The following is a 12,135-nucleotide window of genomic DNA, read 5'->3' on the forward strand; positions in this document are numbered from 1 at the left end:
CGCTCATCCCAACATGACTCATCCCAACATCGCTCATCCCAACATCGCTCATCCCAACATCACTCATCCCAACATCACTCATCCCAACATCGCTCATCCCAACATCGCTCATCCCAACATCACTCATCCCAACATCACTCATCCCAACATCGCTCATCCCAACATCACTCATCCCAACATCACTCATCCCAACATCACTCATCCCAACATTGCTCCATCCCTCTGTCTATGTGGGACCTGTGTGGAATCTGTTGTAGTGTGACATGGAGGCTCAAGCAGGCCTGCTACCATTTAAAATGGGTCTGGAGGAGAGGGAGAGAGTGAGAGGATGAGAGACAGGGGGAGAGAGAGAGACAGACAGGGAGAGTCCGAGGGAGACAGAGAGAAGGAGAGAGGGTGGGAGAGCGAGCTAGAAGAGAGAAGGAGAGAGATGGAAAGAGAAAAATATCCTGTTGATTTGGCTCAATGCTTAGTGCAACACATATTAGGGCAGTTCCCCTCCAGTTCCTCCCATTCCCATGACACTTAATGGGGAGAGGAGAGACAAAGAAAAAAAAGAGAGCGAAGGGAGGAGAGTAGACCAGCGAGGACAGATAGAAAAGAGAGGAGAGACTGATGGGGGGAGACCTAGAGGAGAGACAGGAGAGGAGAGATGTGTGTGTATGTGTGTGTGTATGCTCATCCTCTCTACAGCTTGGATTTGTACAATCAACGCACAACCGAGGAAAAAAAACTCAGAATGTTGAAGACAAATCCTTCCAAATGCCCATGAAAGGAAAAAGAGTAATACATGAAATAATGAATTGCCAGAACTCTGTCAAAAACTTCCATGACCCTGTCAGCTGGATGACAAAACACACCTTGCCACATTACAATCAGCCAAATGGATACAAATATGAATCCGATAATGTCTCTTCGGTTGAAATGACATGTCTTGGCCACACGCTATTGTGATGGACAGCGTCTCCCTGCTCCCTATAGAGTGGACAAAGAGCTCTATATGCCTTGGTCAAATGTAGTTGACTAGTAGGGAGTAGGATGTAGTTCAGGACCAGCACCAAAAGCTGATGGGTATTCTTCACAATGAGAATGAATTTCTCCCCCAGCATCTGTCTTCGCTGTTGGTTCTAGACAGGTGGACAGACCTTCTGTTATAAAATCCAATCCATTACGTTGCGGAAGGACGGATGAAAGAGGAATATGATGGAGATGACTGAGGAGAGAGTGAGGGAAAGAGGAGCAGAGACAGAAAGGCTGAGAGCAAGATGGGTGGTGGGGGGGAGACAAAAAGAGAGATAAAGAGAGAGATACAGAGAGATACAGAGAGAGATACAGAGAGAGATACAGAGGGAGATACAGAGAGCGATACAGAGAGAGATACAGAGAGAGATACAGAGGGAGATACAGAGAGATACAGAGGGAGATATAGAGGGAGATACAGAGAGAGATACAGAGGGAGATACAGAGAGAGATACAGAGGGAGATACAGAGAGATACAGATAGCGATACAGAGAGAGATACAGAGGGAGAGATACATGGAGAGATGATGCTCATTACAACTGAGACTATTGATTTTAATGATTGATGAATCCATCTCTGATTGCCAACACAATGTTAAGCCCAGGCAATATATATCAGTATATTTATAAGAAAAAATATCGCTTTTTAACTTAGCAAGTTATAAGCAGCATCAAACAATCTCTTCACCACCACAGGTCTTAGCTTCTCTGTGGTGTGGCTAATTACATCAGACGGAGGGCTTTTGAAACAAACAGATATTCTGCGTTGGTGCCAGTTATTCCCAGATGAAATGCATAAGCAAAGCTTGTGATGGTTGTTGCTATGATGGGAGCGTAATGGCTAAAACCCAAGCCACAGAACAGGGACACTTGACTTTCTAAAGGCGGCTTTGAGTGTCATATCTCTGGAGTGGTGTGAGCGTAATGGGCCATCAAAATGTAAACACTTCTTAGGAATGAAACATGATCCGCTAGAGTGGTGTATTAAACGGATTGCATAGTGGTGTATAAAACCAGAATGTCCTATGGTGGTGTATAAAACCAGAATGTCCTATGGTGGTGTATAAAACCAGAATGTCCTATGGTGGTGTATAAAACCAGAATGTCCTATGGTGGTGTATTAAACCTGTTCTATAGTGGTGTATTAAACCTGTTCCATAGTGGTGTATTAAACCTGTTCTATAGTGGTGTATTAAACCTGTTCTATAGTGGTGTATTAAACCTGTTCCATAGTGGTGTATTAAACCAGAATGTCCTATGGTGGTGTATTAAACCTGTTCTATAGTGGTGTATTAAACCTGTTCTATAGTGGTGTATTAAACCTGTTCCATAGTGGTGTATTAAACCAGAATGTCCTATGGTGGTGTATTAAACCTGTTCTATAGTGGTGTATTAAACCTGTTCTATAGTGGTGTATTAAACCTGTTCCATAGTGGTGTATTAAACCAGAATGTCCTATGGTGGTGTATTAAACCTGTTCTATAGTGGTGTATTAAACCTGTTCTATAGTGGTGTATTAAACATGTTCCATAGTGGTGTATTAAACCTGGTCTGTAGTGGTGTATTAAACCTGTTCTATAGTGGTGTATTAAACCTGTTCCATAGTGGTGTATTAAACCTGTTCCATAGTGGTGTATTAAACCTGTTCTATAGTGGTGTATTAAACCTGTTCCATAGTGGTGTATTAAACCTGTTCCATAGTGGTGTATTAAACCTGTTCCATAGTGGTGTATTAAACCAGAATGTCATATGGTGGTGTATTAACCCTGTTCTATAGTGGTGTATTAAACCTGTTCTATAGTGGTGTATTAAACATGTTCCATAGTGGTGTATTAAACATGTTCCATAGTGGTGTATTAAACCTGTTCTATAGTGGTGTATTAAACCTGTTCTATAGTGATGTATTAAACCTGTTCTATAGTGGTGTATTAAACCTGTTCCATAGTGGTGTATTAAACCTGTTCTATAGTGGTGTATTAAACCTGTTCCATAGTGGTGTATTAAACCTGTTCTATAGTGGTGTATTAAACCTGTTCTATAGTGGTGTATTAAACCTGTTCCATAGTGATTACGCTCCTGACTGCAATACTGGACAGGTTACAGTGCTGACTCCACTGTGCTGAAAATGTTATGGTAACTACTAAGTGTCTTCAGTCCAGTTCACTCACAATACCCCACACTCCTTGCCCCTCAGTTCTCCTGAGATTATTAACAAAGTGGCTAGATCCAATCAAGATAATTAACACAGTGGCTAGATCCAATCAACACAATCGACACTCTCAGAATTGAGGACCAACACGCTCTCCTTTTATGTGTCCATCAACTCCTGCCTCTCTGCTTGTCCTCCACACAGGCTATTAGACCCGAACACTATTACCCTCTGTTCCAGGATGACAGGAGCCGGGACACAGAAGGGGCTGATATGAGAACAGGAGGAGGAGAGGGTAGTAGAATGCTTGGCATAACTAGGGGCAACTAGGGGGTGGAAGCTCTCCACAGGATAATGAGAACAGTTGACTGGCAGATTTCTTGGGAGGGGGCGGGGAGGGGGGTGTAGGGTTGCTGCCAAGGGTTGCTGTGGTGAGAGTAACCAGGGGTTACTGACTCCAACTGTCATTCTGACCTTCTTTAGCTGCTCTGATTGTTTTCTGCTCCTTCTGTGAGACACTGGCACCCTACACCCTACAGAGTACACTACTTTTGACCAAAACTAATGCACTATATAAGAAATAGGCTGCCATTGGAGACACAGACTTTTCATTTTCTCAGCCATCTGTGCCTGCTGTTCCCAGCTAACCCTCTGGGGAGGCCCTCTCTGACTGCACAGCACATTGTCTGAGCAATGATTAAAAAGAGAAGGAGAAAAAAAAAGAGTCTAATTCTCTCCTCAGTGACATGGGGTAATCTGTGGTTTTCCTGGATAAAGATTAGGACTTCAGCGGCGCTGGACTCCCACCCAGCTTTCCGATTGGTTCACTCGAACACCGTCCATTGTTGGTGAAAAAAAGTCCTTAATGAAACATTCCTTATCAAACGGATGAAAACTGGTATAGTTGAGTGGTGTCACAGTTTCTGAAGGCAGAGGGGTGGTCCTCAGAAGGGACCAGCTGGTGAGGACCAGCGTTGATAACCAGCGTTGATAACCAGCGTTGATAACCAGCGTTGATAACCAGCGTCTATCTAACGGCCCAGTTCAACGATCCTACTGCTCCACATCCCGCAATAAAAACGGTGTCCGATTCTCAAACACACAACCACAAATAGACGCTGGATTTAATGGGACTCAGCATGCTGTCTAACTAGCTGGTTAGGAAAGCCAGTTGAGGTTTGAACTCAGACAGACAGGCAGACATACAGAGGCAGAGATCAACAGACCTGCATTGTTTTAGTATGGCCTAGCATTCTGAGGATACCTGAAGAAAACAAGTCTAGCTGAGAAGTGCAACAGGTTGGGAGAATAGACATGTTGTGTGATACTAGCAAACAGGTCAGATTCACTCTCCGATGGTCCACGCAGGCATGACAGCTGATGTTACCCAGCATGCACGGCAGCAGACACCATCCCGGCTGTGAGGTCAGGTGTTGGGAGGGGAAAGGCACGAGGCGCTGCGTCTATGACAGGCAGGACCCGAGGTGACACAGCAAGGCGTCCCTCAGAGAGACATGGCAGTGCCGGAGAAATGGATGGTGGCACCATAGCCTGTCTCACTGTCACAGGGTGCCGGAGAAATGGATGGTGGCACCATAGCCTGTCTCACTGTCACAGGGTGCCGGAGAAATGGATGGTGGCATCATAGCCTGTCTCACTGTCACAGGGTGCCGGAGAAATGGATGGTGACACCATAGCCTGTCTCACTGTCACAGGGTGCCGGAGAAATGGATGGTGGCATCATAGCCTGTCTCACTGTCACAGGGTGCCGGAGGAGGTCTCTGTTGTTGGGAGTAGCGTTTGGGAGCGGACGATGGTGTGTGTGTGTTGGGTGTGTGTGTTTGTATGGGTGTGTGTGTGTGTGTGTCATGGGTAATGGGGGAGTAAGTAAAGTATAATAACACCCCAGACCCAAAAAATGAGAAGTGTACATTTCCTTTTTGTGGGTATTGCTGTGGGGAGACACATGATGACAGTCTGTGGCCTCTAGTTTGCCAATTCTGACCAAATCCAGGGCAGATAAAGTATTTTGTATGTGTGTATGTGTTGAGGAACAGACGAGACAGGAGCACTACGGCCTCTAAAGTCTAAGATGACACCAATCTGGATATCCGAAATGATCCAAAGCCAAAGCAGGATTTAGTTTTTTGGGGGGTGGGGGGGGGGTATTATGGCACTGCTTGGACATACAGAACAGCAGCGGAACTGAGCTTCCACTCTCCCTCCAGCATGATTCAGAGCTGGCAGGCTATATCAGAGTCCTTGTAGAAAAAAATACCCTGAAATATATCCAAACAAGTGGAATGAAATACATCCAAACAAGTGAAATGCTGTGACTTAACCCTGACCAAAAACCTTACTTCATGCAAATTTTCCACTCATCTGTCTTGCAACATGTTTGTATTTTAATCACGTATTAAATAAAAAACATCAACAATTCAATACAACCTGCCTGACTGACCCCACAGGGGGTGGAAGTGGAATTATCACTGTGTGGATGGTGTCCATATTTAGACCCGTGATTATTGAGCCCAGGACACCTGGGGACACCTGGGGAAACCTGGAGACACCTGGGGTCACCTGGGGAAACCTGGAGACACCTGGGGACACCTGGGGACACCTGGGGAAACCTGGAGTCACCTGGGGACACCTGGAGACAGCTGGGGAAACCTGGAGACACCTGGGGACTCCTGTGGACACCTGGGGACTGCACACTCTTCCAGTATGGGTCCTAATATGGACACCATACTGCACATCTGTCTCTACTTTGCCAAGCCCTGTCAGTGGCATGAAATATCTGATTTAGTTTTGCTTTGGAGGACTGGAGTGATGGAGGCATGTTGTGTGGGTGGAGGATAGAGGACTGGAGTGATGGAGGCATGGTGTGTGGGAGGAGGATAGAGGACTGGAGTGATGGAGGCATGGTGTGTGGGTGGAGGATAGAGGACTGGAGTGATGGAGGCATGTTGTGTGGGTGGAGGATAGAGGACTGGAGTGATGGAGGCATGTTGTGTGGGTGGAGGATAGAGGACTGGAGTGATGGAGGCATGTTGTGTGGGTGGAGGATAGAGGACTGGAGTGATGGAGGCATGTTGTGTGGGTGGAGGATAGAGGAATGGAGTGATGGAGGCATGTTGTGTGGGTGGAGGATAGAGGACTGGAGTGATGGAGGCATGGTGTGTGGGTGGAGGATAGAGGACTGGAGTGATGGAGGCATGGTGTGTGGGTGGAGGATAGAGGACTGGAGTGATGGAGGCATGTTGTGTGGGTGAAGGATAGAGGACTGGAGTGATGGAGGCATGGTGTGTGGGAGGAGGGTGGAGGACCACAGACACAGGTCGGTGTGTGACATCATAACCGCAACATTGGAGAGGATATGCAGATGGTGGAACAGAGAGAGACAGGGAGAGAAAGACAGGGAGAGAGAGACAGGGAGAGAGAGACAGGGAGAGAGAGACAGGGAGAGATAGACAGGGAGAGAGTGGGGAGAGGGGGTGGGTGGGGGTTGAGGCAGAGAAGTATGGTTTTGACTCTTACCTGGCTCTCTGAGAATGAGCTGCGCCATCGCCTGGCCACTCCCCGCCTCGTTCTCAGCTACACACTGGTAGAAGCCTTCGTCTGACTTCACCAGACCGAGGATCTGGAGGTTACTGCCGTCCTGAAGAGACAAAAACACTGGCTTAACGTGGGTTAAAGTATTAACCGTGTATTGATATTATCTCATTGAAAAGGGGACCATTTCCCTTTCCTTTGCAATCTGGATACAAAAGCTGACTGCGATCAACTCCAGCAAAGGTGAGGGGGTTGATTTGACTACATATTTAGTATTATAAAGGTTTCAAGAGTAGGTAAATAACATCTCGGGGTACCAAGCAAACATCACAGCTGGAGCTTCACAAGACAGAATTGACTTGGTGTTTTGGGTTACTTACAATGACCTGGAAGTAATCGCTGGGGATGACCTCTTCACCGTTCTTCATCCAACGAACCGTTGGAGCGGGGTTCCCTTCCACGGCACACTCCAGCTCAATGTCTGTGCTCTCATACGCATACGAATTAGTGGGGTAGTTCAGGAACTGAGGTGGAACTGGGAAGGAGACAAAGGAGAGGCAAAGAATTGAAGTTAATCAGACACAGTCAGACTTAAACTTAGAGTTTGACTTTAGAGTTAGAGTTAGATCTTATAGTTAGATCTTAGAGTTAGAGTTAGATCTTAGAGTTAGATCTTAGAGTTAGAGTTAGATCTTATAGTTAGATCTTAGAGTTAGAGTTAGATCTTAGAGTTAGAGTTAGATCTTAGAGTTAGAGTTAGATCTTTGAGTTAGAGTTAGATCTTAGAGTTAGATCTTAGAGTTAGAGTTAGATCTTACAGTTAGAGTTAGATCTTAGAGTTAGATCTTAGAGTTAGACTACAATATGAGTATGATTATTGCTTAAGGTCTGTGAATATTCGGGTTCTCTGGTAGCACTGTGAAGATACAGTGGTCAAGTGTCTCTTTCACTACTACCTTGACACTACTAGGATGTCCTTGATGTATAACTGATTCCTAGTTCCTAGTTGATAATATCGTAAAGGTAGTTATTTGCATGGCTGCACATTGTAAGAGGGACCACACCTCTCAGCCACATGGAAAGATCTATTCCCTAGAGACGTCAAACCTAAGCAGAAAAATCTCCTAAAAAAATGCTTTTCAAATCCCCTAACTTTTGTGAGGAGGTCAGGAGAAACGTCTCATGAATGTATATCTGGGATTTGATGGTCAATTTTTGGGTCAGTTGTAGCCGTTAATCCAGATAAAGGGTTGGTTTTCCCTCCTGAGATCCTCGCAGGAAGCAAACTGAATTCCTTCCTCTGCTTCCTCCAGGAGAATATCCAAGCATGTGTCCCACACAGTTACTGTCAGTCAGGCCTTTTTTATATGAAGGAATATTCTGAGTGATAACTGAATGACTTGCCCCAGTTTAGAAACTAGATTGAGTCTCCCAAACAGGAGTTTGAGAAAAGTGTACAATTGTTTCACAAATATTGGTATAAAAAAACTCTTCCTGTCAAGATGAAAATGGTGAATTTCATTCTGTTTTGCAGTTGAGCGTTCCTTGTCCTGTTCAATTTCTTTTTTTTTTTTTTTGGAATGCAGGGAGAAGTAAGAGAGCAGGTGGGTGGAGGAAGGGGGAGGAAAGAGGGGCAGGTGGGTGGAGGAAGGGGGAGGAAAGAGAGCAGGTGGATGGAGGAAGGGGGAGGAATGAGGGGCAGGTGGGTGGAGGAAGGGGGAGGAAAGAGGGGCAGGTGGGTGGAGGAAGGGGGACGAAAGAGGGGCAGGTGTGTGGAGGAAGGGGGAGGAAAGAGGGGCAGGTGGGTGGAGGAAGGGGGAGGAAAGAGGGGCAGGTGGGTGGAGGAAGGGGGAGGAAAGAGGGGGGGCAGAATGTCCATCATACCTGTACCTCTGCACATTGTAACACCTCTACATGACTAATAACACTTGACATGTCATGATTCCTTTTGAAAATACAGATTTTGATTTTAATTTAGTTTTTCACATTTGTTGTTCTGTATATTTTCCACTTACTTTGGCAAGTGTTATTCAAGCAATATCGCCCTTTATATAGAAATCAAAATGTGAGAGACAGTGAGAGAACTAGAGAGCAAGGAGAGAGACAGAGAGAGAGAGAGAGAGAGGAGAGAAAGACAGACAGACAGAGAGAGAGAGAGAGAGACAGAGAGACAGAGAGAGAGAGAAAATACAAAGTGTGGCAAAGACAGGGAACAACTCAAGGGAATCCTAAATCACAGACTTGAAGAGAGTTCTAGAGCGGTCACCTGTGGGACAGTATGACAGGCAGGCTGAGCTGTGTGTGTGTTTCATTGTCTGTTCAGCATCTGTGTGTGTGTTAGTCTCTCTTTTCGCTTCTCCAGGGGTGTGTGAGAGGGTGTTAAAATAGAGGTGACAGCCAGCCGGGAGGTGAGCTTCCCCCCAACCCACACACCCGCTTCTGCCCTCCCCCCCACTCCCCTGCTCCCAGACACTACTCACAACAACAAAGACCACAACAAAGACCACAATAAAGTCCACAACAAAGACCACAATAAAGACCACAACAAAGACAACAACAAAGACCACAACAAAGACCACAACAAAGACCACCTCCGGCATCCTACACTGTAAACGAACTCAGTTTTTACTCAAATTTTTGAAGTTGACCTGACTTGATGTGATACTAACTTTAACTAAAACATTTTAAGTTTAAAATGAAAATTGTCCCCTCATGCTTTATTGCAGCTTGACATTTTAGAATTGTTTCATTATCCTTTTTAAGGGGATAGAGAGATCACCAGAGGAACGCATGGACCAGTTGTTTCTTTGCTTGACTTAGTTAACTATTCAGTGAAAACCCAAATTATTCTCTCCTCATTTAGATGTTTACATATTGCTGCCACCATTGTATCCCCAGTAAGAGAAACAAAGACGTTAGTCAAAGCTTTGCTAGCTAAGCATACTTTTGCCATGCTAGCTAGTTGCTCATCCAGCGTTAAGTGGAATGGCAATGCATCCGCTGATTTTTCTTAAGTTGAGTTTGTCTAAATATTTTTATCTGTTGCAGCAAAAGGAAAAGGGGGAGCAGGGACAATAATGTCAGGTAACTTTATCGAGTTTTATGAAAGTCTGAATTAAATTAAGTATTTACTTGAACCTAAATAAACTTATTAATTAGGAGACATTATTATGCTCTGTGTTTTTTTTTACAAGAAGTGTATGCTTTACTTTACTAGGCAAGGAAGAGTCTTAAAAGTAAGAGACAACAGTACAGAGGAGAAAGCCAGCAGGAGACATGGAAGAGCAGAGAGTAGACCAGAGTGGGCCAGAGAAGAGAGAGCAGAGAGGAGACCAGAGTGGGCCAGAGAAGAGAGAGCAGAGAGTAGACCAGAGTGGGCCAGAGAAGAGAGAGCAGAGAGGAGACCAGAGTGGGCCAGAGAAGAGAGAGCAGAGAGTAGACCAGAGTGGGCCAGAGAAGAGAGAGTAGAGAGAAGACCAGAGTGGGCCAGAGAAGAGAGAGCAGAGGAAAAAGATATGGAGAGATTGGAAAAGAAATAGAGGAGAGAGGAATAGATGGAGGGGATAGGAAGAAAGGTGAGCAGAAGAAAGCAAAGAGATGGAGTGAAAGGAGGAGGGCATCTTCCCTGCATGTTCCTCTCCCTCAACTGCCCCCATCAATGAGCTGAACTATAGGACATCTATAGGGGAAAAAAAGATATAGGAAAAAAACCTAGAAGAATGAAGTGCCCCCCCCCCGCTCTATAACATTTCATTTTCCAGAGGAAACACTGCAGTGTATGACAGTGAGACATGCTATGATGCTCCCATCCATTTCTCCAACAGACCCATGTCTCTCTGAGGGAAATAAATGTCGCAATAAACTGAGAAATGGAACAACAGTGTGAAGTGAATCCGTCTGAGGAAAATCAATGAGCTCTGTCAATCCCTGGTAAAAGACGTTAGAGATCAGGAACATCCCTGGGATATTACGGTAGAACATCACCAGAACAAGAATGTGACACTTCACTGGGGACTACAAACGCAGAGTTGTCATCAGCAAAATCCACAACATGCAACGATGTGCCCACAATAATTCCACTACACGCTGCCAGCGAAACATCACCTATAGCTGAGCTTAGATGTCACGGCTGAGGGGGGGAAACTCGACTCAGGCACTCCACAATGATCAACGATCTGCCAATCCAAACCCCACCATTGCTGCGTCTTCAGGAGCCAACACCAACGCATTAACCAGGGATTACGTTGCGTTTGATCCCATAGCACTGACTCGGCAACATCTCTGTGAGGTCCTACACATCTGAAACACGCCGGTTTTAAAACCTTGGTTAGAACACCAAAATAATTCATAGTGCTGGATCACTTGGCCGTAGGTGTGCTCCATCCAATCGCCGCTGAACAGTATTTCCTTGGATCTACTTCTGACCGTGGCTGGTAGGTTAACCCAGAGGGCTCAGGTCAAAGGTCACTATACAGCCAATGATGTGCCAAGTGGAACACCGTTTTAACCTTTAAATCATTTTCTTGTATCAGCCTCTTCCTCCATGTCGGGCCCGGCTGGGCTGTGATTACAGTGCGCGTCCATAAGTCATGTTTTAGTCATTGAGGAACTATCACAGCCAATCCCAGACAACCGGCGAACATACAACTGTACGCTAGACAACATCAGCGTCTGTTTGTGAGTATTACAGAGAAAATAACAGCGTGTTTAAGTGTAACACAGAGAAAACGTCAGCATGTTTATGTGTAATATATTGTGTATAAGTGCATACTGTACGTTTTTCTTGTCAAGCGAACTACCACACCGAATGTGACTGTGTAATGATGGCAGTTCAACTTTGTGTCTGTCCGAGACTGGGCCATTTTATTTCAGTGGCGAGTGCATGATAATGTCCCATGGTGTTTTGATGCGTGTTTCTTTGGAGACGGGTATAAGTCAGCACTGTCCTCAGACAACAGAACTGAAACCCACTGCTTTTCCAACAACTGATAAACTGAACATTCAAATGCTAATAACGGAAATGCAATCTGGACAGGTTAGTGAGTCATACTGTCTCTCTCTCACGCACACACACGTACGTGCAGAAAGGACTCAGTAAAATACTGCAGAGATCCTCCAGAAAATGACCCCCATTTAAATCCTGTGAGGAAAGGCATTAGCATGACAGGAACCCACAGCGCGTCGGTGTGCACGGTTTCACACCAGCGTGGCCGTAATGACTTCCCTCCACCATTGAAATGGAAATCTCTCACATCGCCCATTTAAATAAACATCTGGCGTGTGGCTCTGGGAGCGAAGTTGGTGTGTCTGCTAAGCCCTCCCCGTGGAGGAGCAGGGTGCTCCGTTACCATCCTCCAGAAGGAAAAAAGGAGGGCTCTGCTGTTATGGTGTGTGTCCCTTGCTTGGTTTGTTTGT

At 45.5% G+C, this 12,135-nt stretch overlaps 1 protein-coding gene across 2 annotated transcripts in view; it reads right to left on the minus strand.

Moving 5' to 3' along the window:
- Window positions 1-12,135, minus strand: part of dcc (DCC netrin 1 receptor) — a 254,985-nt gene that overhangs the window by 116,556 nt on the left and 126,294 nt on the right. For both annotated transcript variants that reach the window (XM_029117184.2, XM_029117182.2), the window contains exons 6-7: window positions 7,101-7,255; window positions 6,706-6,826 (exon numbers count right to left, since the gene is read on the minus strand). In XM_029117184.2, coding sequence (XP_028973017.1) covers window positions 6,706-6,826; window positions 7,101-7,255 — 276 coding nt within the window. The remainder of the gene's footprint in view (window positions 1-6,705; window positions 6,827-7,100; window positions 7,256-12,135) is intronic.

Source organism: Esox lucius, chromosome 23 (assembly GCF_011004845.1).
Source record: "Esox lucius isolate fEsoLuc1 chromosome 23, fEsoLuc1.pri, whole genome shotgun sequence".
NCBI lineage: Eukaryota > Metazoa > Chordata > Actinopteri > Esociformes > Esocidae > Esox > Esox lucius.